General features: G+C 42.9%; 1 protein-coding gene across 3 annotated transcripts; it reads right to left on the bottom strand.

Moving 5' to 3' along the window:
• Nucleotides 1-12: 12 nt before the first annotated feature.
• Nucleotides 13-25320, bottom strand: LOC119650944 (kynurenine formamidase-like). Of its 3 annotated transcripts, none has more exons than XM_038054174.1 (4): nt 25097-25320; nt 6045-6143; nt 5767-5980; nt 13-550 (listed from the first exon to the last, which is right to left on the bottom strand). In XM_038054174.1, the coding sequence occupies exons 1-4, from the start codon at nt 25206-25208 to the stop codon at nt 106-108; spliced, it is 870 nt and encodes a 289-aa protein (XP_037910102.1). In that variant the 5' UTR covers nt 25209-25320; the 3' UTR covers nt 13-105. The 3 variants fall into 3 exon arrangements, with proteins under 3 accessions (XP_037910102.1, XP_037910104.1, XP_037910103.1); XM_038054176.1 differs by lacking the exon at nt 25097-25320 and adding an exon at nt 15882-16070; XM_038054175.1 differs by lacking the exon at nt 25097-25320 and adding an exon at nt 9030-9241.
• Nucleotides 25321-27818: the final 2498 nt, after the last annotated feature.

Genomic DNA, 27818 nt, shown 5'->3' with positions numbered 1-27818 from the left:
GAAAATTCCAAGTTTATATCTGGACGTTTATTATCATATTTTCAGCGGCAACAGTAATGTAGATAGTAACCAATTAACGTGCCCAAGAAAGCATCAAGAGCTACTTCAGCGCAATTCTTGCAAAAGCAAATTTGTCAATTCGAAATTATTTTTTCCGAAACTTTCCATAACTTCAAAGTGATCCACGCCCGAGATAAGTTTGTACTTGGAGTCAATCTGGAACTTTTCCAATTGTTTGTTCATTCCTTGACTTTGCTCGACGAATAAAGGACTATCGAATTCTGCTGCGACCACGTTAATTTTCAATTTCAATCCCTTAAGATGGCTATAATCGATCAACATCGGAGAAAGTTGTTGAACATTCGATTCGTCTAATGTCAAATCATTATTGGTGTTAACAGAAGAATTGATAAGGACTCTCAAGTCATAAATGCCAGCTACAAGATATAAGGACTTCACCAGGTTGATGGTTGGTAGTCCCACTGTTTCCTTATCCAATGCAGCAATGGCCAAATGGGCTCCGGCGGAATGTCCGATAATAGAAACTGCCCTGGAATAGAAGAGAGTCTGATAACTACCATTAATTCTTAGGAAATAAAGGATGTTTTTTTAGAGGCGGAGAACTTTAAATTGGCGTCACGCAGCGCAACAAATAAGAGCAAAGCTCGCTGCTGGCAAGACCTCTGTCGACGATGAATGGGGATCTGTGGAGGCTCGGCTAAAAACTGGTAACCCGAAAAATCGGGGCTCTGCGGAAACCCTTTTCACTTAAGGCCGATCAAATGGACCGCATTGTACGGTCACTATTCCCATCCGCATCCCATACGGGGTGATGACAGCAGTGCGGACAGTGCCGAGGACTGTCCACTTTTCTCTATAAAAGAGTTGGAAGAGGCACTCCTCTCTACGAAAAACAGGAGGGCGTCAGGACCCGATGGTATCCCAGCGTTTGTCTGAAGGGGGGCTTTTTCCCTTCTTGGTGGAAGGTGGCGAGGCTTACGCTGATCAGCAAAGGGAAAGGCATCGCTGAGCGGCCGTCTTCATACCAACCACTTTGTATGCTTGACGCTGCCTTGAAAAGCTTATCAGAAATAGACTTGCCGAAGCGAAACGTGTTAACAATAATAATCGTTGGCGCAAGAACCCATATTGGATCAGAGCCTTGAAGTGTGTTAGAGAACTTCATTCAAGACCGTAACGGTACACTACGGGATTACAGTACTCTGTAGGAGGCAATGTTGTCAGCATTGCGCTCATCATCATCATGAACGGCGCAACGACCGGTATCCGGTCCAGGCCTGCCTTAATAAGGAACTGCAGACATCTCGGTTTTGCGCCGAGGTCCACCAATTCGATATCCCTAAAAGTTGTCTGGCGTCCTGACGTACGCCATGGCTCTATCTCAGGCAGGGTTTGCCTCGTCTTCTTTTTATACCATAGATATTGCCTTTATAGACTTTTCGGGCTGGATCATCCTCATCCATACGGATTAAGTGGCGATACGGATTATGTAGGCTACGGAATCGTTCATCCTCATGTAGGGGTCCAAAAATTCTTCGGAGAATGATGAGATGAAGGCAGTTTGCACGTCTCCGGTGGTTCTTCCCATGATGTCGATATCGTCAGCATAGGCCAGTATTTGGGTGGGCTTAAAGAGTATCATATCCTTCGCATTTACTTCAGTATCGTGGATAACTTTCTCGAGGGCCAGGTTAAAGAGGACGAATGATAGGGCATCCCCTTGTTGTAGATCGTTGTTGATGTCGAATGGTCTTGAGAGTAATCCTGCTGCTTTTAGCTGGTCTCGCACATTGGTCAGGATCAGCCTAGTCAGTGTTATCAATTTTGTCGGGATACCGAATTCTCTCATGGCCGTGCATTGCGCTCACCCGAGATTATTACCCTGATTTGACTCAGGTACTCAATCACAACTGAGTCGACTGATATCTGACGTCAAATCTCGATACAAATCCCACTGCCACTAGTGAACCGCGATTTTCCGTACGACACCCCTGTGCTCTAACCACTCGGCTATCGGGACACGAAGCGAAACGTGTTGCCAGAGACTTATCTCGGCTTCGTCATGCACGTCATGGATGCCGTTCATCGAGCGGAGGCTCACAGTCGCCAAGCTCGAATGGTGGTGCTTCTTCCGACGTTTGATGTTAGAAATGTCTTTAATTCCGTAAAATGGAAAGACATTCTAGGCACCTTAGACAATACTTTCCACGTGCCGAGCTATGTCTTATGGATATTGAGGTATTATCTGAGGAACCGGTGCCTGTTCTATGAGACGTTAAAGAGTCAGAGGAAGTCACGTCGGGGGTAGGGATAGGGATAGGGACCCATTCTAGGCCCAGACATCTGGAACGCTTCCTATGATAGTCTGCTTGGAGTCGACATGCCTTCTAGCAGGCAACGTCTCCTGACGAGTTCAACGGAGTCTGTTCTGCTTTATGGCGCAGAGGTATGGCTGACGCTCTTGGCAAGGAAGTATATCGTAAGTGCCTTGCGTAAATACAGAAATTCGGAACTCTGCCGGTGGTGGCAGCGTACTGCACTATCTCTGAATCGGCCGTGATGGTGATAGCGGGAGTGATTCGTTCTTGCGAAGTAGCGTAAAGCTATATACAAGCGGAAGGGAGAAGAGCAAATGGATGTGGTTGCTCGTGAAGAACAGGAACGTACACTAGATGAGTGGCAACTCATTTGTCAAAATGAGACTAGAAGCAGATGGACCGCGTGGCTCATTCGCAACTCAGGTGAGTGGCCTAAATGGGCATGAAGGTTTTCAGTTTTACTTGCACAAGATTGCGAAGGCACGATCTCCTGATTGTGTGTTTTGCAATGGGGTTGTGTACAACGCCCATTACATTGTTTTTGCGGAAGGTGGGATGGGGTCTGTCAACAACTATATTTAAACACGGGGTAGCTCTCTCCAGACAATATTGTTGAAAGGCGGTGTGGAGCGCTGACAGGATAGCTTGACTGGTGGAGGGGCCAGGCAGGGGGTTCCTTGAACTAATATTTCCCTTCTTCCTTTCCCCTCTCGTTGATGAAGGGAATTCACTGATTTGAAAGCTCCATAGTGCAGGAGAGCTCGGGGGCTAGTCCAAAGTAATGTGACAAACGGTTTCATGTTAACTCCCTGATGAAGGTCGGGGTGGTGTTTAGTTGGTATTCCGACGGCATATCGTTGCGGCAGTCCAACACTCTGTGCGTAGACGCAATCACTTACCCTACCAACACCCTGCCTCCTACCATCCTTTTCTCGGTCAAGATCACATGTTGCCGTTGGTTTGCTATTGACGTTTAGTACTCACGGTATCCTGGAGGTAGCTCAGATTGATGGTTAGGAATTATGTTAACGAATCCGCAATGCTGGACCAACTCGATTGTCCATGCTCCAAGTTAGATAGTAAGAAAATGGGCCTATAATTCTCTAGTTCGCTAGAGACACCCTTTCTACAAATGACAATAATTCTAGCTATTTCCCAGGTCGATAGGAAGCAACCCTTATTTATGGAGTTGTTGTAGATTTAACTGAGACCACGGGGATGTTTCTTATGACGAAATTGGAATTTCGTCAGGCCCGGCTGACTATTCACCTTTTAGGTTTTTTGCCAGGGAGATGAGTTGTGATAAACTTAGACAATTGCACGAACTCGTAGGTTTAATTGATCAATTCATTGAGGAAAAAATGGTGAACTTATAGCAAATTTTCGAGATGGATTATTTGACTGTTGCTTTTCCAGCGTCACTGCAGATAGGTTCTTTGTTCTTAGTCAGAACGAAGTTGTGCTTCCCGGTGAACCTATTTATGTCTTGGAACATACTTGACCCGCGAAGTGAGTGGTACTGGAACCCATCAACTTTAATAAGCTTCTGCGTGTGGCCGTATTAATGGCGTCTGTCATCAAAACGATTTATTCATTGCTTTTTTTATCCGACGAATGGCGGATCGTTGTGATTTCTGTCAAGTTCATCCTTGGTGCCAAATTTGACTTGAATTTATCCCAGTGGCGTCCAGATAGCTGAGTGGTTAGAGCGCAAGGCTATCGTACGGAAGGTCGCGGTTCAAATCTCACTGGTGGCAGTGGAATTTGTATCGTGATTTGACGTCGGATACCAGTCGGCTCAGCTGTCAATGAGTACCTGAGTCAAATTAGGGTAATAATCTCGGGCGAGCGCAATGCTGACTACATTTCCTCCTAGTGTACCGTTACAGTCTTGAATGAAGTGCTCTAACACACTTCAAGGCCCTGATCCAACATGGATTGTTGCGCCAACGATTATTATTATTATTATCCCAGTTTGTCGTCTGCTTTTGCAGTGCGGAGGTGGAGAACAGTTTGAGTTCCATTGGATAGTGGTCGAACATGCCAGCTTTTTCTTGTTTTCTCAGACAGCAGGAAGTAACGAAGAAAGGGTTGGCTAAGCCCATCTCAAGGTCGGGAGGTGTGAAAAGATCGTGGAACCATTTGGGTAGGGCTTCCCTATTGCCTCGAGGTGAAGTTTGCACCGAAAATAAGGTGCTTAGATTTTAGCTTGAGATTGACCAAGACTTTCAGGTCTTGCTCCAATTGCTCAGTGTAGGAGCTGCATCTGTATCTGCTGCTGCAGGGAAGGAGGCGAGCAGGTTTTCATTGACAATTTCCTCAAAATGATAGCCTTTGCTGTCTAAAAGGGCAGCGTCAGCGGTACTGTCATTCCGGATAATATATCCGGTAAATTGAACATTGTTCCTGCTCTTAACATGGGTTTTCCAAACGCAGTAGATGTCTGCTTTCAGAGCGTCAATCAACACTTGGGCAGTGGCACGTTGAGCGTGTCAGGTCAGGGACATGGAGTTCAAAGTTACAATGTTTAACTCCACAGGTTAAGAATTAGTTTGATGGCAGCGAATTGACGCTTCTCGCTGGTGGGTGCTGAAGCAAACGCTTCAAGCAATTGGCGGCAAGCGTTGGTGGGTGGGTTGCGCGGCTTTGCTTTAAGAGACTCTGGGACTTGCAAAGCTTTGTGACAGTTGTGCCACCGATTTTTGACAGCCTTCCTAGTGGTGTACAGCGTAGTGTTGGTGATAATCCCAGTGTGTCAGTTCTTTTCTTCAATCGTGTCAATAATCAGACTTGATGATAATCCGGAAGATATTGTGGACACATCTAGAAAAAGCCACGTTTTGGGGTGTATGAGGTGGGCCGGTGAAAGCATTGGTCCATATATTTTCAAAGATGTTGATAATCTGAACGTTGTAGTTTACGGTGAGCACTACAGGGACATGTTTACTAACTTTTTCGTACCACAGTTAAAAGGCATCAACGTTGCTGGCCTGAAACATTTGACGATTGATTAATTTTATGAAATGGACCTGTTAACTGGCTATCTCGTTCTTGTGATTTGACTTCGCAATATAAAGGGGCGTGTTTGTGCCAATGGACCAGAAACAAATGAACATTTGGAAGGCAACATTCGACCGGTGCTCCCGGAATACAACCTCATTTAGTGGGAATAGTGTGTGAAAATTCAACTCCCAGATTACGCGGCAGTTGCGGAGGTCACATACCCGAAATCATATTCAAACATTAATGTCACCTGTCATCTGTCACATAAGGGCGGTTTTATCGATATTAAAAGCTCTGTTTTATTTCAACTTAAAGTTCTACACCTCTAAAAACGCTCTATATTATTCAGGAATTTGAAAGAAACCAGCGCTCTAACTGGGGTTGAGTTTCGAAGGATGACTTCTACTCAGCCATGTATACTTACTTAGCATTTGTTTCTGCTGCGTATTGAAGACAATACTTCAAGCCACCTTTAATCTCATCAACTAGTTCACTCAGGGTCACGGCAGGACATAAATCATATCCCATCAAAATAACACGATATCCATTTTCAAGGTACGGAGTTACCCAAAAGGCTGACAAATCTTTGCTGAATTCTTGCCAATAACCACCGTGGATATACACGATCACGGGCGCACCTACGAAATAAAAGGAAATTGGAAACAATCGTGATGGAATTGATTTTTATAAACTTATTATTACCTTGTTCTTCGCCTTTATAATAAATGTCCAGTAGTTGTTTCTCCCGAGGACCATATCTGACGTTAGCCTTTTTCAAGTATTTCGCATTTTTTTCAGTTTCTGCAAAGGGGAAATATGAAAAACTTCAAGATCGTATTTTTATAAAAAAAACCCTCCCATCAGGCATGAGAATAGTTTCTTCTCAATTTCCATGGGGATGATCTCATATCCGTAAATTTTTAAGTTTCTCTAGAGATTAAGGGCCTTTTCGAATACCACTCGTGCTGGAGTAGCCTGTAATAGTTCGTTAATTATTCAAAAAATGAAAATGGAATTTAGGGATATTGCCACTTCAAATGATAGAAGGGAGGCACACTTTTCGACTATGGGTACACAGATCATGGCGCGCATTTTGGAGCCCTCACCAAATTGACGTTTCGCCACGGACAAATCCACTTCGATGGAAAGCCTGCATTCAGTGCCTATGGTTCAACCTGCCAGAAAGTAGAGTACAGCAACCATCATCATGAAAGAAACTGGGAAGCCGACTGCGACTGGTCTGCCTGCTGCACTATTACCTAAATCGTCTAAGAAGCGTAATAGGAAGACTCGGCAGCTACTGAGACGGGGGGCTACAGTTTAAGTTATTCCCGCCAGAATGTTCTCCGTCCCTTCTAATTTTACTATTAGCGGAAGAAAAAGAAGGAGGTGAAATTGTTTAATACTTTCTTATTTTTCTTCAGTTTGCGCCGCTCAGAAGCCAGGTCGGTTCGTCTATCGGTTGCACAATTTTGCTCGGCTTGATCTGAAGTCGAAAAATCGTCAAATCATCATTCAGCGCATCAAGCCATCGTTGTTCCGGCCGGCCTTTTAGTCGTTTCTCATCGAAATCGATGTACAAGTTAATCTTGACAAGTGAGTTCTCGTTAGCGTGAATTCCATGACCATACCACCGAAGACGCTCGTTTTGCAATTTTTCACGATCGGTGTAACGCAATATCGATCGCGTGTATCCTTATTTAGGATGTGCACAACATTTCGCCTTCATTATCGCCAGGCGCCGTTTATTGTATTTTATAGTTGGTCAACACTCAGAAACATTGAGGTCCACAAAGCCAACGACATTGTGGTAAATTTTGGATTTAAGACGTTCGTTTATACGCCACAAAGAACTTCATTTCATTCAGGCAGTTTACTGCCACTAACAGTGATAGGGACTGTTTCATTGGAAGATGAAACAATCGTTTGAGAAACCATGCATTGACAAGTACAAAGTCGTGAGTGTCCGCAAAATTGAAAGTATGCTCGCCACCCTCATTGCGTGCCCCAAACTCTCCTCCCCATGGCACCTGTTGCCGTCTGCCTTTTTACGCACATGACCATTAAGAGCGCTCGCAATGACGATATAGTTATCGTCAGGCATGTTACTGGTCTTTTCAAGGTCTAACACCGGTATGTGAAAACGGATCGATGTGAATCGGGCGTTGTTGCATCACCAAGTGTGACAACACCCAAAGAAGCTGCACGCGAGAAAGCGAATATTTCGGAGAAAGGTGGAGACAAGTTGGTAATCCTGATGAGATCCACAGTAGACGCAGCAGCGATAAGGCGCTCAAAAAGCGTAAGTCTAACATAGTAGTGGGCAATTTTTTGATGTGCTCCGCACTAAGACCTAATGTCAAAGATTTCATAGGGCTAGAACCAGTGAATTGGGAAATTATCAATTTAGCGAGGGAGATTTCAGCGAAGCTAGAATACTAACACGATGTCGTTAAAGAAGAGGGCGTAAGCGGGCACTGCTGTCTTGTTTCCGATTGTTGTTAGAGTAGTTTCCTATAAGGGTGACAAAATGTCAGAGAAGAGTCTGTTTACGATCCTGCGGGAGTGCTTGTGGTAAAAAAGTGTTGGAGCGCGAAGTGTTCCTCCATTTTAGAGGGTACCGCTGAGGCTATCTTGAAGTAGCTCCAGCAGGCAATCTTACTGATTATTTCAGTCAGCTGACCTAAACTTACCCTAATGAGCACTGAACAGAGCAGCAGGCAGCAACCCGAAGGGTGAAGGGTTTCAGCTTATTGTTCGAACTAGACGCAAAGGGTTCAAAGATGCTCAGAGACAGTCACCATATGATGCTTCGTTTAAATATCCAACGGAAGAAGTGGTAGGAAGGAAAATTAGTGACATGAACGCAACTACTTTGATACTACTACTACTTGCGGAATCAGATTTATGCTGACCGCACATCGTGAACTAGTGACGGCGGAGAACTGCAAATGGGAGGATGCTTTCTATAAAGGACAGGAAGTAGCGATAGTTGACCATGCAGGTCAAAAAGCACTACAGTGCGCCTCCTCTGAAATGTCCTGTCAATATGCACTTGTGCGTCTTTCTGCTAGCTAAGCTCGGAAACGTTGGGGTCCTTCTGCATACTTCAGTCCCTCACAAGAAATGTACAAAACTTCTCGAAATAATTATCTTGATTTCGATTCGCATCTTTTCGAATCAACGGTCGACCCATTTGTACTGTTTATTTTTCAGCATGCCATACATATTTTCATATTACTTTTTTCGGCCCCCTTAGGTGCAATGCATCTAATTGTACGCAAGCATGAATTTACATACATAGCACTTCAATGCTAAATTATAAAATGGTCGATGGCCATGCACATAATAGTTTAATCACTATATAGTATTTAAGGTTGCGGACAATTTTGGGGTTAAATGGTTTTGTGTGAAAAGTTTAAGTTAAACTAACATGATAAATAACCGGGGGATGGGTTGAGAAATTTGCAGACGATATAATGGAAATTATAAGAACTGCTATTTAGTAATTGATTAGGTTTTAAGTGCTAAAAATTGGGTTGGTGTTTTCAAAGCTTAATTTAGAAATCAATAAGATGCACTAAACTCAAATGGTCTTCAAAATGGATTCACATGAAATAAATAAATTGATTGCCAATCAATAATATTAACAAACTCGGACGATATACAGCTCCTTGCTTGACTCACCTTCCTTTCCCTTCTTATGTGCATAATCAAAAGCACTTTGAACGGAACTAAACCGATTAGTCCACCTCTTCGGGTTTAAGAGTTTGTCACTGTCACTAATTTGCAAAGGCATGGTCACTATTACTGTGGATGATTACTTTTGGAGATCTGACTCGTATGCAGAAATACCGCGTCTGTTCTGCTTTGATTTCAAATTTAAAATGAGACCCGAATACTTTTAGATTGTCTTACCGGAAAACTACCTAAAATTAATCTGAAATTCTATCAGCTTCCAGCCGCTTAACAACAATTTGGCAGGTTCTTACTTTCTATGGAGACATAAAACGAGAATCGGTTGCCCGGAATAGACCGCGTTATCACAGTGAAAAGACAACATGGAAATTTTGTATAATTTGCTTTGTCCTTATCTTTAACTCAATGCACTCTTTAGTAATTTATCATGTGCCATCATCATTTGTTTGAAATTGTACATATGTTGTTTGCTTCCATTAAGTTATAATTATGTAAGATATTGGAAGTCTAGAGAGCCCCTCCCCCCTAAGCTACTGTGCTCTATATTCTAGTCTAGTGGTAGCACGTACGAATCCGGTGTCAATCTCATGAGCTGGCAACCGGTTTCAAGCAGAATTTTGACTACCAGATTCCGGTCCAGATTGAGAGGCATCATACCAATGGAAAATTCTCGTCTAATACAAAAGGATGCTTTCTATAAAAATCTGGATGCCAGGGTGGATTCTGAAAAGGTTTTATTTAACCACCACGTTGTGGACTTAGTTACAGTGTCAATAACAGTGAACGATTTCTACATTTCTGCAATTCCACTGAACGTCAGTGAGCAGCCAATTAATTGTGGTCATCAGTAGATTTGTGAATTTTTATTTGGATGTATGTAAGGAAAAGGTCGCAGACGTCGGCCTCGAAGAGGGCGCATCCTTTGGTGGTTACCAAGCAGAACTTGAATCATGTCCGCATCTATTTGCAAAAATGTAAAACTTTGGTCTCCCAAATTCAACACCAGCACTCCCGCCATTCGACTATGGTTCAGCAGTAGGGGACCCAAGATGTAGGTGGTGGTTGGCCTTCCGATGCTCCGGCGAAGGACGTAATCGGAAGGATTCTTATGTGTGATAATGAACAGCTGAAAGGGTAGAGGGACGAAATATTACGATTCTCTATAGTAAAGCGTCCGGGAAAGTTTAATCTTATGTCACCGTAGCCTGCGAGTACGGATCACTTTTCTAAATAAAAACGAGATCATCTTCGCGGCCAGTCCACTCAAACTGGATAAAGATTCCTTATAGTCTCGCGTGCCACCGTATCAGCAGGGGATGATCGATAAAAACCAGAAGAAATGCACTTGTTGTATCGTGAAAACTGGTGAGATATTTGGATGCTCCCTACTGTCGTAAAGATAAGAGTTGAAATAATCTTGAGATACATATATGAATGCCTTACCGAAAGGAGTGGGCTGGTTTTCGTATTGACCGCTCCTATACCGACCACATTAACGGCATTCACATCATTTTGAGACAATGCTCAGAGTTTAAATACCCGCTCAACCTGTTTTTCATCGATTTTTAGCAGGTTTTCATCAGTTTCGCCAGGGTATGTAGTTGTGTGCTCGAAGAAGTTTGATAGCACAAAATGTCACGTGGTGTATCGCGGTAAAATCTCGGAGAGTTTTGAAATCTAAAGCAGAGTCCGAGCGTATCCTGTCAGTGATACTATTTGTCTTTGTTATCAATGACGCTATTAATGCTGAGTTAACTGGAAGACGTGGAGGGTTTCGATGAACCATTTTTCAAACAAATCGACTACGCTGATGACATCTACCTGCTTTCTCATAGATTAAAAAGGAGGCAAGGAAAGCCAAATTGAGGATAGATATCAACAATTCGAAGGTCCTTAGTCTGGCTGACCTTCTGGTATCCGGATAGCATTGCTTTTGTCGATGTTGGCAAGAAATTCGAATGTTACTCGACACATTGACAGCGCTAGATTCGCCTTTGCTGTTTCACTCAGAATTTCAACATCTCAACACAAACATAAGGCTGATGCTGTAGGTTGTATAGTAAGAAAGGGTGGAAATTTCCCAGAATGGCCAACGAGCTCTGCGCCCTCGAAACACTCCGCAAAGTCTGCAAAACGAGACAATAGCCTAGAATCGCGCTTCAAAAGCGACTAACTCCGATCCTGCAAAAGATCACGAATAGGGGCAGGACTGAAGAACTTACTAAAAATTACAATGGAAAAATTGATTTGGTATGAATCCTGGCGTAGAAGAAATAATTGGTTGGACGAGGAATGCGAATGAGAAGAAAATTGAGGGGTATAGACATTGTACGAATCACAAGGACAAAAAAGAACAAACGGCAAAGTGGCGATCTTTTGTCAAAGTACAGAGGAAAATTCATGACAACTTAAAAGGTAAATTGCAACTCGGAAGTGGCAGTGGATAGGTCACACATTAAAGAGGGGCGACAAGAGGAGCTATGTCAGTCAATGGAATCTACTCTCCCAAGATGGCCGACGAGTGAGTCGCCTCAAGGGCACTTGGCGCAGAACAGTAGAGGATGAGTGCGAGCATCCCGGGAAGTCCTTTAACGAGCTGAAAGGCATTTCAGCGAGCGATGGCGCGTAGGTGTGGTTGACGCGAAACACTCCACCGAGGAGTGAAGGGCAACCATATATATAAATAGCAACATTAGACAAGCCTACAAAGTAACGAGAAACCTGAGATGCGTTTAGAAAACGACATCCTGTGAAAGGAAAAATGGGACGACTATCGTTAACGAAAGGGCAACACAAAAACGGTGGGCGTCATCTTTTAAATAGCTGCTCAATTTTCCACAGATGGGTTGCAAAAACGAGACTATGGGACGATCCTTCGACTCTGGAAGATGCAGGATCAGCCATCAAGCGCCAGGAAAACAAATTGCTAATTGTTGATTTCAGCAGAATCTATGCAACAAACTAGCCAATGGATCAGAAATGGCATATACAAGCTGGTCCGCATCATATGAAATCAAGAGCGGCTGCGTACGAGTGATCAAAGGGAATCACGCGATCACTATCTTGTAAGTGCTAGAAGGTCTTGATATCAATATTCGAACGTAAGATCAGGGTATACGAAGGAATGCTGTTCCACAAGTCCAAATAGTGGCTTAGGCAGACGACATTTACATCATGTCGCGACTCTTGACGTCTGCGAAAGAAATGTTTATTAATGTCGACACCACAGGAAACGAAATTGACCTATGACTCAATGAAAAATATTGAGAGTTTTGTTAACGTAGATGCACAACTGATGCAAATTTTAGTGGATCGTTAAAGGTTAAGGGATGAAAGCAGCTCGCAAATAAAGTGCTCTATTCGGTCCTGGTGATTTTGAAGGCCAAAAAAGCACCAAGCACACACACATTACAAATTGTGTTAAGCCTTGAGGTACGAAGCGCGGGCCTTTATGCAAGCATCTGAAAAAATGCTGAATGCATTTGAAGGAAAAGTTCTGGGAAGAATTACCAAGTGTAACAAGTACAACCATGAGTTCTTTGAAATATTTTCAGAGCCACAAGATTCGAGGATCATTAAATTACAAAAGCTACAATGGTCCGAATACGTCCAACGTATTCATAGTACTCAAATACCTAAAAAACACCTACCTAAACACATAAAAAATCATTCGAGGGGAACCCGAAAAGACAAATTATTATGGTTATCATTCACCCCTTGCTGGGGTATAGCGTGTCAATTACACCTACGCGACGTCGTTCGTGGTTAACTGAAATGCGCTTCAGCTGCTCTCACGACTTCCTGAGACGCTCGTACTTCTCCTCTACTTTTGTTCATCAGGTGTCCTTAAGAGGACCCACTCGTTGGCCATCTTGGGAGAATGGACTCCATTCCATGGCGTAATTGTAGAATTTCCTTAATGTGTGACCTATCTGCTGCCACTTCCGTCTTCCGATCACAGTGCAAACGAGTGCCAGACCTGTGCGCAGACTAAGATGTTCGTTTGAGATAATGTCAGGCCAGCATACTTCAATGATACGACCTAGACAGGTATTGACGAAAGCTTGGAGTTTCTGGGTAACAATGTAGTTCAATTTTCATGTGCTATACTCAGAATGAACACTAGCACAGAACGATCTCAACTTGACCTTGGTGTTGAGATAATTTCATTTCCAGATTTTAGACCAGGCAGTGGAAGCGGATCTAGCGCTTCTCATGCGTCGGGTAACATCCTGTTCGGTGCCACCGTCCGTCGGCAGAATTCAAGCTTCTAATATATACAAATGGATCGACGCCTTCGCTACTTTGCCCATTAATGAAGATAGGTAGAGTGCGATGACCCGTCAGACTGAGAACCCTGGCTTTGTTGGTGTTTGTCTTCAGTCTAACTCTACTTGCCTTTCTTTCCAAATCCAGAGCCATTCAGCAAAGGTCCATGGCCCGGTGAGAGAGAAAACAGATGTCCTCAGCGTAGTTGAGGCATTTGAGGAAAAATGTCATAGCCCGTTGAATTCCTCTACGTCCTCCGGGCAAGGTACCATGAAGAAAGTCACCAATAACAAAAAGAAATAATATCGGTGACAGGATGTGACCCTGGCCGACTTCGCTTTGGACCTCAAAATTCGCCGAGATTTTGCCTCAGTGCAGCACGTAACATTGTGTGCCACCATATGTCGCTTTGATAATAGCGGTTGGTTTCTTTGAAATGCCCACCCATTGCCCATCGAATGCTTTCTCGAAATCTCAGGTGCAACCAAAATCTAAACTCCGGACACTGTTCCAAAATGATCCGTATGGACATGCGGACAATGCAGGTGCATTTGAAGCGGAAACCAGCCTGCTCTCTGTCGATCAAGCTTTCGAGATGTTCCTCGATTTGTTCCAAGATTATTTTAGCCATAATCTTTGCGATGGCAGGGAGTATACAGATACCCCTCCAATTGTTGCACTCTAAACGCGTCCCCTTCTTTGGAATCTAAACGGTCATCCCCCTTCTTCCATTCTCTGGCGAAAATCTCGGATTCCTAAGATTTCGGTACGAGTGGGACCAGTAGATCTGTAGTGGCTGCAGATGCAGCAATAAATAACTCTGGGGGCAGATCGTCAAACCCAGTGGCTTTACTCCTTTTGAGTGCATTTATTCTCTTCTGTTTGGAGGAATCGTCTGTAGCACACGAGAAAAAAGCATTTTTGATGACGGTCCAATTCTCATCGATATTCTCAGGCGGTTTACTGAACATATCTGCCGTCTCATCCGGATATCGACAACCGGATATTGAACTCCAGCTCCCTAACCCTGTGAGAAATGGGGGATGTAACAGGCAAGCGAATCTAAGCGACTGTCAGATGGTGACCCCCCTCAAAGCCAATAGCAGCGCCTCCCTTGTTACACGCATTCAGAAGACAACTCCTAAATCTACTTCTGATTGTAGTCCACTTAATTGCTTGTACGGCGTAGGCCAGTTGACCCCTAAATGCAGACTCTGTGCCTGAAAAATGTGCCACCAATGACGAGAGGGTAGAAGGTGCAGAAATCTACGAACATTCCACCATTATCATTGCGGTTGCCAAGACCGTGTTTCTCCATCACATGTCCGAACAAGGTCCTCTCAGATCCCACCTTGGCATTCAGATCACCCATTGCAATCACAATGTCACTTTTAGGAAGCCTCCTCTGAACTGCGCACATTTCTATCTCTTTTGGTCGGCTCCTACGACAAGCAGGAGACTTTGACTGTATTTTTAAGCCCCAACTCACAGCGCATAGAAGAAGACAAAGGCCAATGCCAAAACCAAGGAAATACCAGGCAGACTAAGCAGACGAATATTTCGCATTACTGCTCGGAGCTCGGGGTTGGGGGATGCGATCGAAGGAAAGAGGCTTTTAAGAGCAATGTATTCTAAAGGCTAATACCCGGAATGCATTTTTCAAACAATTCGGCAACAATGGTGTGTGGCTGGGCTGTGATTTTCACGCCCTTATGTGTACGCATTGAGGAACAGGATACTGATGTCTTCGCCAACTAAGTCGGCCTTAGCTGGACTGGAAACATAATAGACAGTGACTTCCCTATCGATTTGTTGAAGGCTTGTATTTGGTATAGTCTTGGTTAGTATTGTTAGAAGTCATATAATCTTGATAACAAACCACATAATCTGTCGAAAATCAGGTTGTGGCTTGGACACCTTCATGTGATATGTTTGCTAGCAGTTTATCTAGAATCTTAGTCGTGGCAATCGTTTAAATATACTGGAAAACAAGAAGAATGGCTCTGAGATTTTGCATACAGCGTCTCTTAAAAAGTAGCTCCCCTTTTCCTCTGTCATAGAAGCAGAATGCAAGCAGTAATACAGTAAGGGGGAGTTGAAGTAGCGCAATAGCACCGTGAATCTAATCTCAAAAACATGACAGCTGCGAACATTGTGTGAGGTGAGGAAAGCAAAGTATCTTGACAATGTATTTTGATCTATAATTTCCGCATTATGTTGCAAATTTTAGACTCAGTCGTTTCGGAACAAAGTATCTATGAGATGTCTACAGACAGGCAGATAGACAGGTTAAGAATTCGTAAAAAACACTGCGAGTTAAAGTTGAAGCAAAAAAAAGTATCTTAAGACCGTAGATGTGAGCGCTTGGAATGGTTATGGGAACGAGATTTAAACGTTAAAAGACTGGATTGGAATTTTACCAAAGAGACAGCGGCTGGAATCTCAAAAAGAAAGATTCGATTGATTCATTCACTCTCTCAATTGGAAGAGTACTATGAGACAAGTTCTATTTTCAATTGTAGATGTGAATGGAACCATATCTTAATATCTAGAACCATTCACGAGACTCACCTTCCTCTCCCAACTTATGTATATATTCTAGAGCACTTTGAACTGAACTAAACCGTTTAGTCCATTTAGCTGGATCCAAATCTTTCTCATTTTCACTAATATTCAATGGCATTGTCGGTTTGTATCTATAGTCACAAATTTTATACAGAAAGATATAATTTAGCGTCTGTATCGCTTTGGTTCCAAACTGGTACTGAGATCATGATGCTTTTAGATTTTTCTTCTCACCTAGAACTTGCTCAAAATTTATTAATTTCCGCTGACCTTAAGTAGTTACACTGGAAAGTACGTTAGGCGTTTTAATTAGATATGCATTGGTTTCTCTTAGTATGCGAAGAATGGAACTGAATTGAAAATCAATAGCGAAGAATATTTAATGGTGGGGAATTAAGGACACGATAGTATATATGTTCGATTTTCTTCGTCATTCATTATTTGTACTCCGCAGTATTCCCAATGTGTTATGATTATGTGTTAAATTTTATGGTATTTGTTAAGTTTCTCAGGATGCAAAGGACCTTGAGAAGAAGTAGGTTTCAGTAAAAATTCCCGGGCTTCTTTTTGTCATCTTGTTTTGTCTCCTGTTCACACTTTTGTGGAGCTGTATTATCTTATCGTATTGTTATTTTTTCCCCTTTCATATTCAGGGAGGTTGTGCTTCGGTTTCTTCAGCATCACATTAAATACTTCGCATACAATAAGCTTACAACCGCGGGCCGAGCACAAAGACAAACACGAACATCCATGACATAGCTGGGATTTTAGTCCAGGGCACGAAAACGAGAGGTTGAGTCTCTTTCAATTGGACTAATCACATTGTCTTGCTTTCGCTAGGCTGTTTAGAAAGCGGCTTAGGTTCCAAAGATATCTTTTAACAATTGAATGAATCGTTATCCAAACGAGTATAGTGTTTATTGATGACGCGTGGTCCCTCATAGACACTGATACATGTACCCTTTGAAATTATCATCTTTTCCTTAAATAGGCCGAAGGGCTTTCACAGCATGAAATAAGACCAGTATTGCCTCTACTGGTCCTATCTCCTGTTCTTATTCTAGGGTCAAGGATATTCGTTACCATAGCCTTTTTTGGAAAGTGAGCCTGTATTGGATTTGTAAACCTCCACACCTTCGCTGCATTTAATTTCCTTATATCTCTTCTAGGCTTTACAAAATTTCATATCCTCCTTGGAAACGGTGTGGTGAGCCAAGATCACGTGCTCGGCAACTTTCGATCTGAAGTCCATCAATCCTTTCTACCAACCCTACATCCTGGAGGCGCTCACCGAGGTGTCTTCAAACATTTCCTCCAGTCTATGCGATGCAGGTGCTCAGACGGGGCGGCAACTCTGTCGGCCAAACAAAAACTAAGTGGCTGGGAATAACCCCCGGGAGCCGCTGTATCACATTAGTTTGCTAGTCATGATGCAGCAGGCGAATCCTCCAACGGCCTAATTAGGGCAATCAGACCCGAGTCTGCACGGGGACTCATCTGAAGTGACAATAAGTCACGAAACCTTACCAGAGGTATACTGGTACCATGGGAAACGGGATAGCCTCTGAATTTGCATACTTCAGGAGGTTTCCTGTTGTATGTGAGTTCAGCTCGGTTGTTGCGGTTGACCCTCTAGTGGGAGCTTCATGGGGTTGTGGTTACGTTCAAGAACAGAAACCTTCGAGCCTCATCGTGGTGTTGGTTTCAACACGGGAACCGTGCTCCTTAGTTCGATAGAGATTTAGGTAGGTCTTGCATCCACCAGTATGAATACTGAGTCATGCACTTGGTATAAAATGGTACTGTTGTAACTTGTTACAGCCGGGCTCAAAATGTGGTCACAAATTCAATCCGTGTCTTCAGAAGGCTGTGGAATTAAGTCCCCAAGACAGGTACCCACGTAAAACCGTAAAGACGAGATGAGTCCATGCGAAGCATAATTTATTGCCATGGACGCAAGAAATCTTTTATATGCTAGATTTGGCCATCTAGTCGATGGAGTTCGTTTTTATCCTTTTGGATTGTTGATCTGGATTGAATCATCATCATCATCAACGGCGTAACAACCGGTATCCCGTCTAGGTCTGCCTTAATAAGGAACTCCAAACACACCGGTTTTGCGCCGAGGTCCACCAATTCGATATCCCTAAAGCTGTCTGGCGTCCTGACCTAGACCATCGCTCCATCTCAAGCAGGGCCTGCCTCGTCTTCTTTTTCTACCATAGATATTGCCCTTATAGACTTTCCGGGCTGGATCATCCTCATCCATACAGATTAAGTGACTCGCTCACCGTAACCTATTGAACAGAATTTTATCCACAACATGGTATCGCTCATAGATTTCGTCATTGTGTAGGATACGGAATCGTCCATCCTCATGTATGGGGCCAACAATTCTTCGGAGGGTTCTTCTCTCGAACGCGGCCAAGTGTTCGCATTTTTTTTTTACTAAGAACCCAAGTCTCCAAGGAATACATAAGGGCCGGCAAAATCTTGTACAGTATGGTGAGACGTTCCGAGCGAAACAGTTCTTGTAAGCTGAAAGAGGCTCTCTTGTTGGTAAAACTTCCGAGTCTAGTGCGGTTGCTCTCTATACTTTTCTAGTTCCCAGATTTGTTAGTTCTCTCAGGCTTCCTTTTTCCGTCTGTGGAGTCGCTTCTCCGCTTGATGGAGTTCGTGATAAGTCTCTGCGCATGCCCGCGTTCTTTGAGAATGCAACATTACTCCGTTCCGTTGCTAGCTTACATTCATCGTCAAACCAGCCGTTCCGACTTTTCTTGCGGCTGGGGCTAAGTATGTTTGTGACTGTATCAATGATAACGTTCTTCAGGTGGTTGTGAAGATCATTTGCTGATGCTTCATCTCCAGAATATTTGTTGACTGCGGTTATTGCGGCATCCATTTCCCTCTTATAGGTGTTGCGGAGGGCTGTGTTGTGGATGGCTTCAGTATTCACTCTCACCTGATTGTCAGAGGGAATTGTAGGAGGTGTCGTAATTCGAGCCCGGAGCCAACGAGATAGTAGTCTGAGTCTATATTGGCCCCTCTATATATTCTGACATTCACCAAGGCTGAGAGGTGGCGGCGTTCAATCAGGAAGTGGCCAATTTGGTTGAAAGTGGTTCCGTCTGGAGAGGCCCGCGCATATTTGTGGACCGCTTTCTGCGCAAACCAGGTACTTCCAACAACCATTTCGTACGATGCTAACTGAATAATCCGCAGTCCGTTATCATTGGTATCTCTATGAAAGCTATGGGAACCGACGTACCGCCTAAATACGGGCTCCGTCCCTACTTAACTGTTGAAATCTCTAAGTATGGTTTTGATATCATACTTGGGACAAGCTTCGAGGGTCCGCTCAACTGCCTCGTAGAAGGTATCCTTCTCCGGCTCTGCAGTCTCCTCTGTAGGGGCGTGAACAGCAGGGCAGGGTGCATAGCCGTTCGCCTATGTTTTGAAAGCCGATAATAGCAGGTTTAATTTTTTGGGTGACTAACAAACCTACTCCAAGCACATGGTTTACTGGATGGCCGCCATAATATATGGTGTAGCGACTCTTCTCCAGGAAACTGAGCTGTGGCGGCGGAGTTTGGCGGCTTCGAGAATATGGCGGTTTTTGTCATTAAGCTTCGATATATCAACAACAAAATAGTTTACAATTAATAGGTAAGATGAAGCAACACATGAGCCTAGTTAGAATCAGCATGGAAAAAACTTCTTAATCTTTAGAAGTGAATATTAGAATCAGTTGAAAGGAGCTTCGATAAGTGACCCCTCGCCCCCTTTAAATAACGAAATGGGCATTTCTAAATTGCAAACAAAGTTAGCTTAGACAAGTCCGATGTCTAGATTTTGGAGGAGATATGTGGACATTATTAGTAAAGAGGATGTTGAAAATATTCTGATCTTTTTCAACAATCTACATGAGCATATAGAATTCGCTCTTGAGGTGAAAAAAGAAAGACGCTACCATTTTTAATAGTAATATTAGACCTAGAGAAAATCGACGAACATCAAACTTGTCATTCCAAAATGTCTAGTCACGCCTATGTCAGTACAAGGTCGTCTCTTCCAATGATACCCTCCCCACATCCTCGGACGGCTTGGTGAAAGAGATTGATTTTCTAAAAGTTCATATACTTAACCGGTACACCGACCGGGTTACCAAAGATCTTATCGACAAACGTAATTGCATTGTTCACGGATAAGCACTCACGAAGCTTACTTCTGATCTACAACCCTCTTTCACTGAAGCAAAAATGATAAAAATATACTTTGGCATAATTTTTATTAATAGGAATAACCAACTTCAAGCTTTTCTAGGATCAACCAAAAAAACAATCAAGCAATTCACCAATTTCGGGGTATATGAGATTTTTTACGCTCATTGCTATTAAGTGTACATCAGACAGACTAAAAGGAGGATATCCGCGATCGTTATGGGGTTGCACCGATCGTGGAAAAGTTGCGAGAGAGGCGTCTTCGATGGTATGGTCACGCAATTTGTGCAAACGAGAATTCACTAGCAAAGACTGGTCTGAACATCGAAGTCGATGGTAAACGACCAAAAGGCAGACCTAAGCAACGGTGGCTTGATACGCTGGATGGGGATTTGAAAGCCTCGAGATTGCACCCAGATCAAGCATTCGATAGAGCCAAATGGCGAAGCCGATCACGACGAGCCGACCCCGCTTGTGAACGGGACAAAGGCTGAAGAAAAAGAAGAGACAGACTAAAAGGAATGGTGAAACACGGCTCAGTGGGCATCTAAAAAAGTTGGTGCAGAAAAATAGGATCGACAGGTTTTAGGTCGAAGGTGGTGTGGTCCTATCATACCATTTCTATAGCAACTTCTGCCATAGCCTAGTTAAATACATAAGAGACATAAGGAAACTAGACGTAGCTGTATGGAGGTTTATAAATCTTCCAGCTGATATCCTTTTCAAGATTTTTTGACAAACGTGAAATCAACCCTCTGAACGCAAAACATTTCACAACCTCCAGGCGAACACCCTACAACAATCCTAACCCCGATGTTATCCTTCAAATCGCACCTATAATCAATTCCACTCCTTCATTTGGCACTAAGAAGGTTGCGATCCTGCAAAAACTAATAATTGCATCCAATTTCCCTAAAACTTCTCCTCTCTACCGGTCGGTTGATTGTCATGTCAGTCGAGAATGGAAGAGTGGGAGTGGTAACCTTCGTAGAGGACTACCCTTTAATACGCGGTGTTTTGTAGGTTTTATAGAGGATTTGGTTGGATATATACTCGGTACCATTCTCGTTTTTAAATATGTCGGTACAGTGGCAAAAGAAATCCTTCTGATGAGGAGATGTCGGGCCAGTAGATGGAATCGGAAGTGATTAGTGGTCGAATCAAAAGCTTATAACAGGAGATCGTGATCTTTAGTGAAGTGTTATAGCGGAGAATAGAGTACAGGGATCTGAAGACACCGTTTACACGGTTGAGTACCTTGCTGATGGGAGGGTTTTTGGATAGGTTTGAATTTATGGCGACACCATGGTAGATAAGGTGGTTCACGGTAGGGTTGCGAGAAGTGTAGAGTTTTAAGGATAGGTTTCTAATGCCGTATTTATTTTCGGTGGTAGATTAGGGTATGGAGAGGACAGCTGCTGCTAAATCTTTACTTGGGGTTTCCCTCCTTCTAGAAAGCTAAGCTTGCAGAGGTGCGGATGGAAGTGAAGGATATTGCCTCACTTAAAAACCAGTCTGTATTGCCGTATGGACTAAAAAGCTTTCCTGATGACAAGGAGGCAGGCTATTGTGGCTGCCTTGCGATTAATCCCGAGCAAGCCGAGCTGAGTTGATTACCCTTCCAACCTGTGATACAGAGCATCTTAAGGAGTGGCGGCAGGATCTTGCCAAGCCCGGTCGACTTTTTGTTTTACCCTGTTTGATTGACATTGCGGTCGTTTTGGGCTTGACAAAGTTAGTTTACGTGATTAAACCAGTGAGTTTGTTCGGGAGGAGGGGATGTTGGAACAATCCAGTCTGCCTAGTTGTTTGTGTGTAAAACAGTGAGGATTGAAGGTACGGTTGGGAGCTTTGCCGTATCGTAGGAATATTGGTCAGAGTTTCCTATACGTGTTTGATCTTGGTTGGGGCTATAGATGAAAATGACGTATACAAAACCGAACGTGGTTTCAATTGACGCAATAGCAACTTCAAAGCAAATTTAAGGGCGTTAGCGGGGAGTATTGCGGTACCTCCGGCAAGGTATGTCTGGGCGGAAAATTTTGAAATTCGAAAAAGTGGGCCTGTAACTGTAGTGCAACCTGGTTTCAGATAGGAGCACTATTTGTAGATCGTGTTAACCGAGGAACAATTCGAACTCGGGTCTACGAGCCAGTGACTGTGTTTATCTCGTACAGTCATGCAAATGCAGCGTACTCTGCTTCCACTGTGCATTTGACACGAAGATCTTCAGTTTGACACGTACAGGCAATGCGGTAGCCATTTTTCGACTCCTCGATTAAAAGAAATGCGGTTAACTCGGTATGCCGCATTCCTCAAACGTGTTCGTGGAAAAATACCGGAATCTTTTCTTAACCGATGAAAAAAAACTTTACAATCGATGAAAAGGTTAATAAACCAAATGATAGAATATACGTCCGAAGTTGTTACAAAGCAAAAGAATGAATACCGCGAGTCCACCGTGGTTACCACCCCAGTTGCTTACCATGGGGTTGCCGATATTCACTTCTGTAGAGCTGGCGTGAAAGCGAATTTCAGCGTATACCAAACCATGTTGAAAGAGGTTGCTGAATATCTTGACGATACCTTATTTGTCGGCCGAAATTGATTTTTCCACAAGAGTCAGCGCCAACACCAAGCGTATCTAGCAATGGCTGACAGATCATGTCTCCGATTTCATCTCCGCAAATGAATGAATTTCTGGTAGTCTCAATTTAAATCCACTGGACTATCAACTGTGGAACAAGCTTGAGGAGATTGCGCATGTCGACATGCAATTTTGAGTGGCTGAAGACAAGTGTAGCAAAGGCTGCGCGAGAAATTGTCGCTCGGTATTGTCCGTGAAACTATCGACGCTTGGCCCCAGAGACTTGTCGTTTCTGTATTGATTTCGAAGAAATTTCTCTATTGTTTTGTGGGAAATAAAGATTTGTTTGAGTGGCAGAAGTTATGGCTAGACTACATAAAATCCTTCTTTATTAGCAACGATATCATCAATTTCCTCATTAAGCATTTTTGAATAAAATTCAACAATATCCTGTGATAATTCTCTTCACCGATGGACTTTTCTTAAAAATACAATCTTTTAATTTTTGAATTAGTATTTAGATTTGACATTCAGGTCTGTGCCTTTTCTCTGCCTTGGGTGCAGAAGTGTCGTCTACAATTTCCTTATTTGCGTCGCTTGATCAACAATTGGCCGTAGTTATCATAAATGTAGCCCTCATTTCCATTGAAACTTATTACTCATCTTGTTGTTTCAGAAATACTCTCTGAGAAAATTCCGTCTTCCAATGCTGGAACTAGAATTATCAAACCTTGAATTAATTATTTAACAGTCGCTGTTCATTTTCATTTTCTCAGCACCAGGGCCGTAGTGAGGAAACCCGGGCCCAAGGTAAAAATTTTGTCAAAAAATCGGGTCCGAGGCAAGAATTATTCTCGTCTGAGGTGAAAATTATGCCGGCCCTCACATTATCTATTTATTTTTTATTCCAGGGTTCCGAGAAAATTCCGAGCCTCTCCTCTACCCCTCTCTCGTCAGGCCTTCTAAGTCAGCAATCCTATTTTAATTGTCACGCTCCTAAAAACATTGAAAGCGAAATCAGCCAGACACTAGATTACCATAATCATCAGGTGAACTACACAAACTAGTCATTATCAAGCCACTATCTTTGATTTCATCGCCAATGCTCGATAGGTCTGCCACTATCTTACTTATCTGAACCATGTAATTTTCCATGTACTCAAAGGTATATACGAATATGACTACTTTGCGAGTGTGACTGTATGGCACTTACTGTTCTTTGGTGCTATATTTTTTTAAATTTGTCCCAAAGTTTCTCTGTTGGTTTTCCCTGCTTAAGTAAAGCTTCCTTCATAGTACCACAACTGTCTAAAATACACCTTTCATCAGGGCAATCTTACGTTGATCAGAAGAAGTGGCAGTGGCTAGGTCACACATGCAATGCAACCCACTATCCCAAGATGGTCGGCGAATGGATTTGCTTTAGAACCAAGCGTCGTAGAACAGTGGAGGAAGAGAACAAGCTTCTCCAGACATCGCAACACATTGCCAGGAATTGACAGGGCGTAGTTGTCGTTGACGCTCTATGTTCCACATAAGGGTTTATGGCAAATATATGTAATCCACTATACCACGCTTCGACGCAAAACTTCCTTACTAAGGCAAGCCTAGACCGGATACCGATTCTTGCGCCATTGATGATGATGATATGTATTAGGGCAATCTTAATCTAATTTGACTATCAAGTAGATTTAGATTTAGTTGCTGTTTTGTATGTCTGGCAAAAAAAAAACAAATGGATTAAGGTTTGTAAAAACAGTAGCCCACGGTAGTAATCTATTAAGGTTTTTCTGTCACTACGTTCAGTAATTTCGAAATAAGATATATCAAATGGTTGATTGTATATGTATCTTTACGATGCCATTAAAGAGTTCAGTAAAGAAAGATAGGAAAAAGTCTTGAATCTTTAGTGAGTGAAATTTTTGCTTACATTTAGATTGAGCCTATTAAAACGTTCCACTTTCAAATTGCACACAAAACCGCCAAGCTAAGAATAGATTTCCTGACTTAGCAGAATGTCAGCGAAGATAGAGGTCAGACGTGAGAGTGAAAGCGTCTATAGAGAAGCTGAAAGTGGGATTAGCCACCTGATAAGTGAACCATTAAGTGCATAGATAAGAATATCTGTAGATAATAAACAACCGATTACCCGATCAAGTTCTGCGCCAAAAAAACCGGACTGTTATCTTATCAACCCCATATAGATACTGATAAAGTGAAAGCACCTACAATAAAAGATAATAGGACGGTTCGTTTATTCTTTCTCTTCATTGTGATTGCAGCATTATAAACATTGTACCGTGGGTCAAAATTCGAATGCAATGTTATGAAATTGATTCCCCATCAAAATATCTTGTCTTGGGGTAAATAGTATCAACAAACACTGAAAACCTGCAGCTCTTCACTGGACTCACCTTCCTTTCCCGTTTTCCGAGAGTATACAAAAGCACTTTCAGCGGAATCAAATCGTTTGGCCCATCTCATTGGGTGCAAAATTTTGTCACTTTCACTAATATTCAAGGGCATTGTCACGGTTGTCAGTCACACTATTGCTGAGGGTGATTACTGTCACAGATCTCAAGCAGGAATTGTACGCCTATTTCACTTGGGATTCAAAATCACACTATGCCGGAAAGTTTTTAGATTATTCTTACGGCTGGAAAAATACTTCAAGTTAATCTGAAACCTTATCAGCCTAAAGTTTCTTAACAATGAAGTTTGCAATCAGTCTAAGCGTTTGAATATGATTTCAAAGATTCGTACGCTCAGTGCAAAAATATAACGAAAATCAGATGCGCCGAATAAGCCAGATTATGACAGTGACGATATGACATTGAAAATTTGCTTGATTCGTTTGGTTTTTATCTTTCATTCATTTGTGATTAAAAATTGTATGCTATCTGTTTCTCTGTTCAATTATGTGATGGTGAACCCCTTGACAACATTCATCTCCCGACTGTGGCACTGTACTTTTGTAATACGAATTGGGGATCCCAGCAGCCTTAGCCCACAGTTTATGCTCTTATGATCTAAAAGCCGGTGCCAGACAGCTATTTGACCACAAAATTCCAGTCCAGATTAAGGAGCATCACAATCCATACAAACCCTGGAGGTTATAATTCCTTTTATTCGAAAATTCTGGAAATTTGACATCTTTTCTAGGAAAGTAAAGAAAGGAATGATATGGAAGATTAGGAAGGGAAGCACTTGTCTTGAGTACCATAACTGATAATAAAGATAATAGCTAAATAATCCTAGCGGTTCGTCCAAAAGGAGAGTGATCGTTTCATGCAGCACAGTCTCTGAGTGAATCTGATATAGTCATGGGGGGTACCAAATGAAAGGTGTCGATTAGTACTTTCCGAATCAGCCTTGGTTTTGAAGACGATTGCGGAACAGGGGAGGGAGTTGTTCTCTTAAACTAAGGGGCGGTTCTCAGAAACTACCCTCCAGAAAAATCTAAAAAAAATCATGATTCCTCCTAAAACCCTTCCTATTTGGGAAAGACCGACAAAGCGTCTCCTCGCCAACTTCGGCATCTAACCTGTTTAAGTCTTCGGATATTCAACATGGGTCTGGTGAAGACAACTTAGTCGCCGACACTTTGTCCTGGATCTTAAAGATCAACATCCCAGCCGCAGCGAATTTTTCGACAATCGTTGTAGTCCACAAGGATGACAGTTTCTTAGAGCCAGTAAGACACCAAATACACGTTGACGGAGTTCTCCATCTTCGGCTCTCTTTCCTCTGTCTATTGCGAGATCTCTGAAAAGGGAGATAAGTAGTATAAAAAGCATCTCGCTCGGTGCACCATTTTGCGAACCCCGGAATTTGGAGAAAGAATCAGGTACTTTTGGCTGTCCATGAAGGTCTTTAGGCATATTAAAAAGGAATTAGGTATATTCTTTAGATCAACAGAGCGCTTCCACATCATTCATCCTAATGTCATAGATCATTGACCTGAGGCAATACCTTTGAAGGACATTACACGACTTCCGCTGAAGCCCTTTGTTAATGCTCCGCGTTTGAGTGTCCCAGCCGTCAGCTTGGAAGGATCCTAGGATTCAAACGCCAGCGGACAATGACATTGATGCCACCTCTGTCATCTCGTCACGCGCAGCCAGTGCACGCATATCCTGGAGACGACTAATATCGGAGGCTGCTGCAGCGACCATACCAGGGCCTCTATAAAGTCCAGGAGCGTGGAGAGCACTCATTCAGACTCAATTCAGTACGTCTAGTACGATCTACTTAGTCAGGCTGAACCCTTTCTTCCAGAGGCGGGCGTTACTGGGCCAAGTAACCAGATCAAGAATTTTCTCGATCCTAATATAATAGTTTGCAACGATAAACGGTATACCAGGGCCATAGAGACAAAATTCCTCCCCGGAGTGAAAACTATGCGAAAAATCCAGCTACCGAAAAAACTTCGGCATCGAAGAGAATCATCTCACCCCATCTTCTCTCCGTCAAGTCTGACCCTTGACTTAGGTTTCATTTTACATAGTCTGTCTTTTTAAAGTTACTGGTGATATCCCTAGCAGTTCTTGATGTATCTGGAGTGCACTTAGTAGTAGGGCATTTCCAAGATACTAATACATGTTCCCAGAGCGACGTATAATGTCATGTGCTGCATCGAGGTAAAATCGCAGGAGTCCGTTAGGATTGTACCGATTTTATTTCTTCCTGTTATCGATGACGCCCCTCATGCTGCCTGGCTTGGAGGACGTGGACTTCAATAGACCAACGGACGTTAATGGACGTTTTTCCTAAAACACCTCGACAACGTTGATGACAGCTGCTTGCTCTCTCACCGAGTCATGAACCTTAGTCAGGTGATCGGCATGAAAATCGGGGAAAATAAGTACCATGCTTGTTTTTGCACACTACATTTTTCTTCTCTCGCCCCTTTTTTCAAAAGAATGTGCTCAGTTGGTGCGTTTTATTAGACTAAGTTTTAAATTTACTTTTGTGAAGAAAGTGTTTTTCTTAAGATTTTGTGTAAAATTAAAATCGTTTTACTGTCTGCCTATCCGTTTGTCTGTCTGTCTTTTTTGGATGGGGGACATCCATCATCCAGAGTCTTACCGACTAAAACCTTCCAAAATTTCTCCATACTCTCTCCGCGGCACCACC

The sequence above is a fragment of the Hermetia illucens genome, chromosome 3, assembly GCF_905115235.1.
Source record: "Hermetia illucens chromosome 3, iHerIll2.2.curated.20191125, whole genome shotgun sequence".
NCBI classification, from domain to species: Eukaryota; Metazoa; Arthropoda; class Insecta; order Diptera; family Stratiomyidae; genus Hermetia; species Hermetia illucens.
The sequence above is the reverse complement of the archived record's forward strand: the minus strand, read 5'-3'. Positions and strand labels throughout refer to the sequence as shown.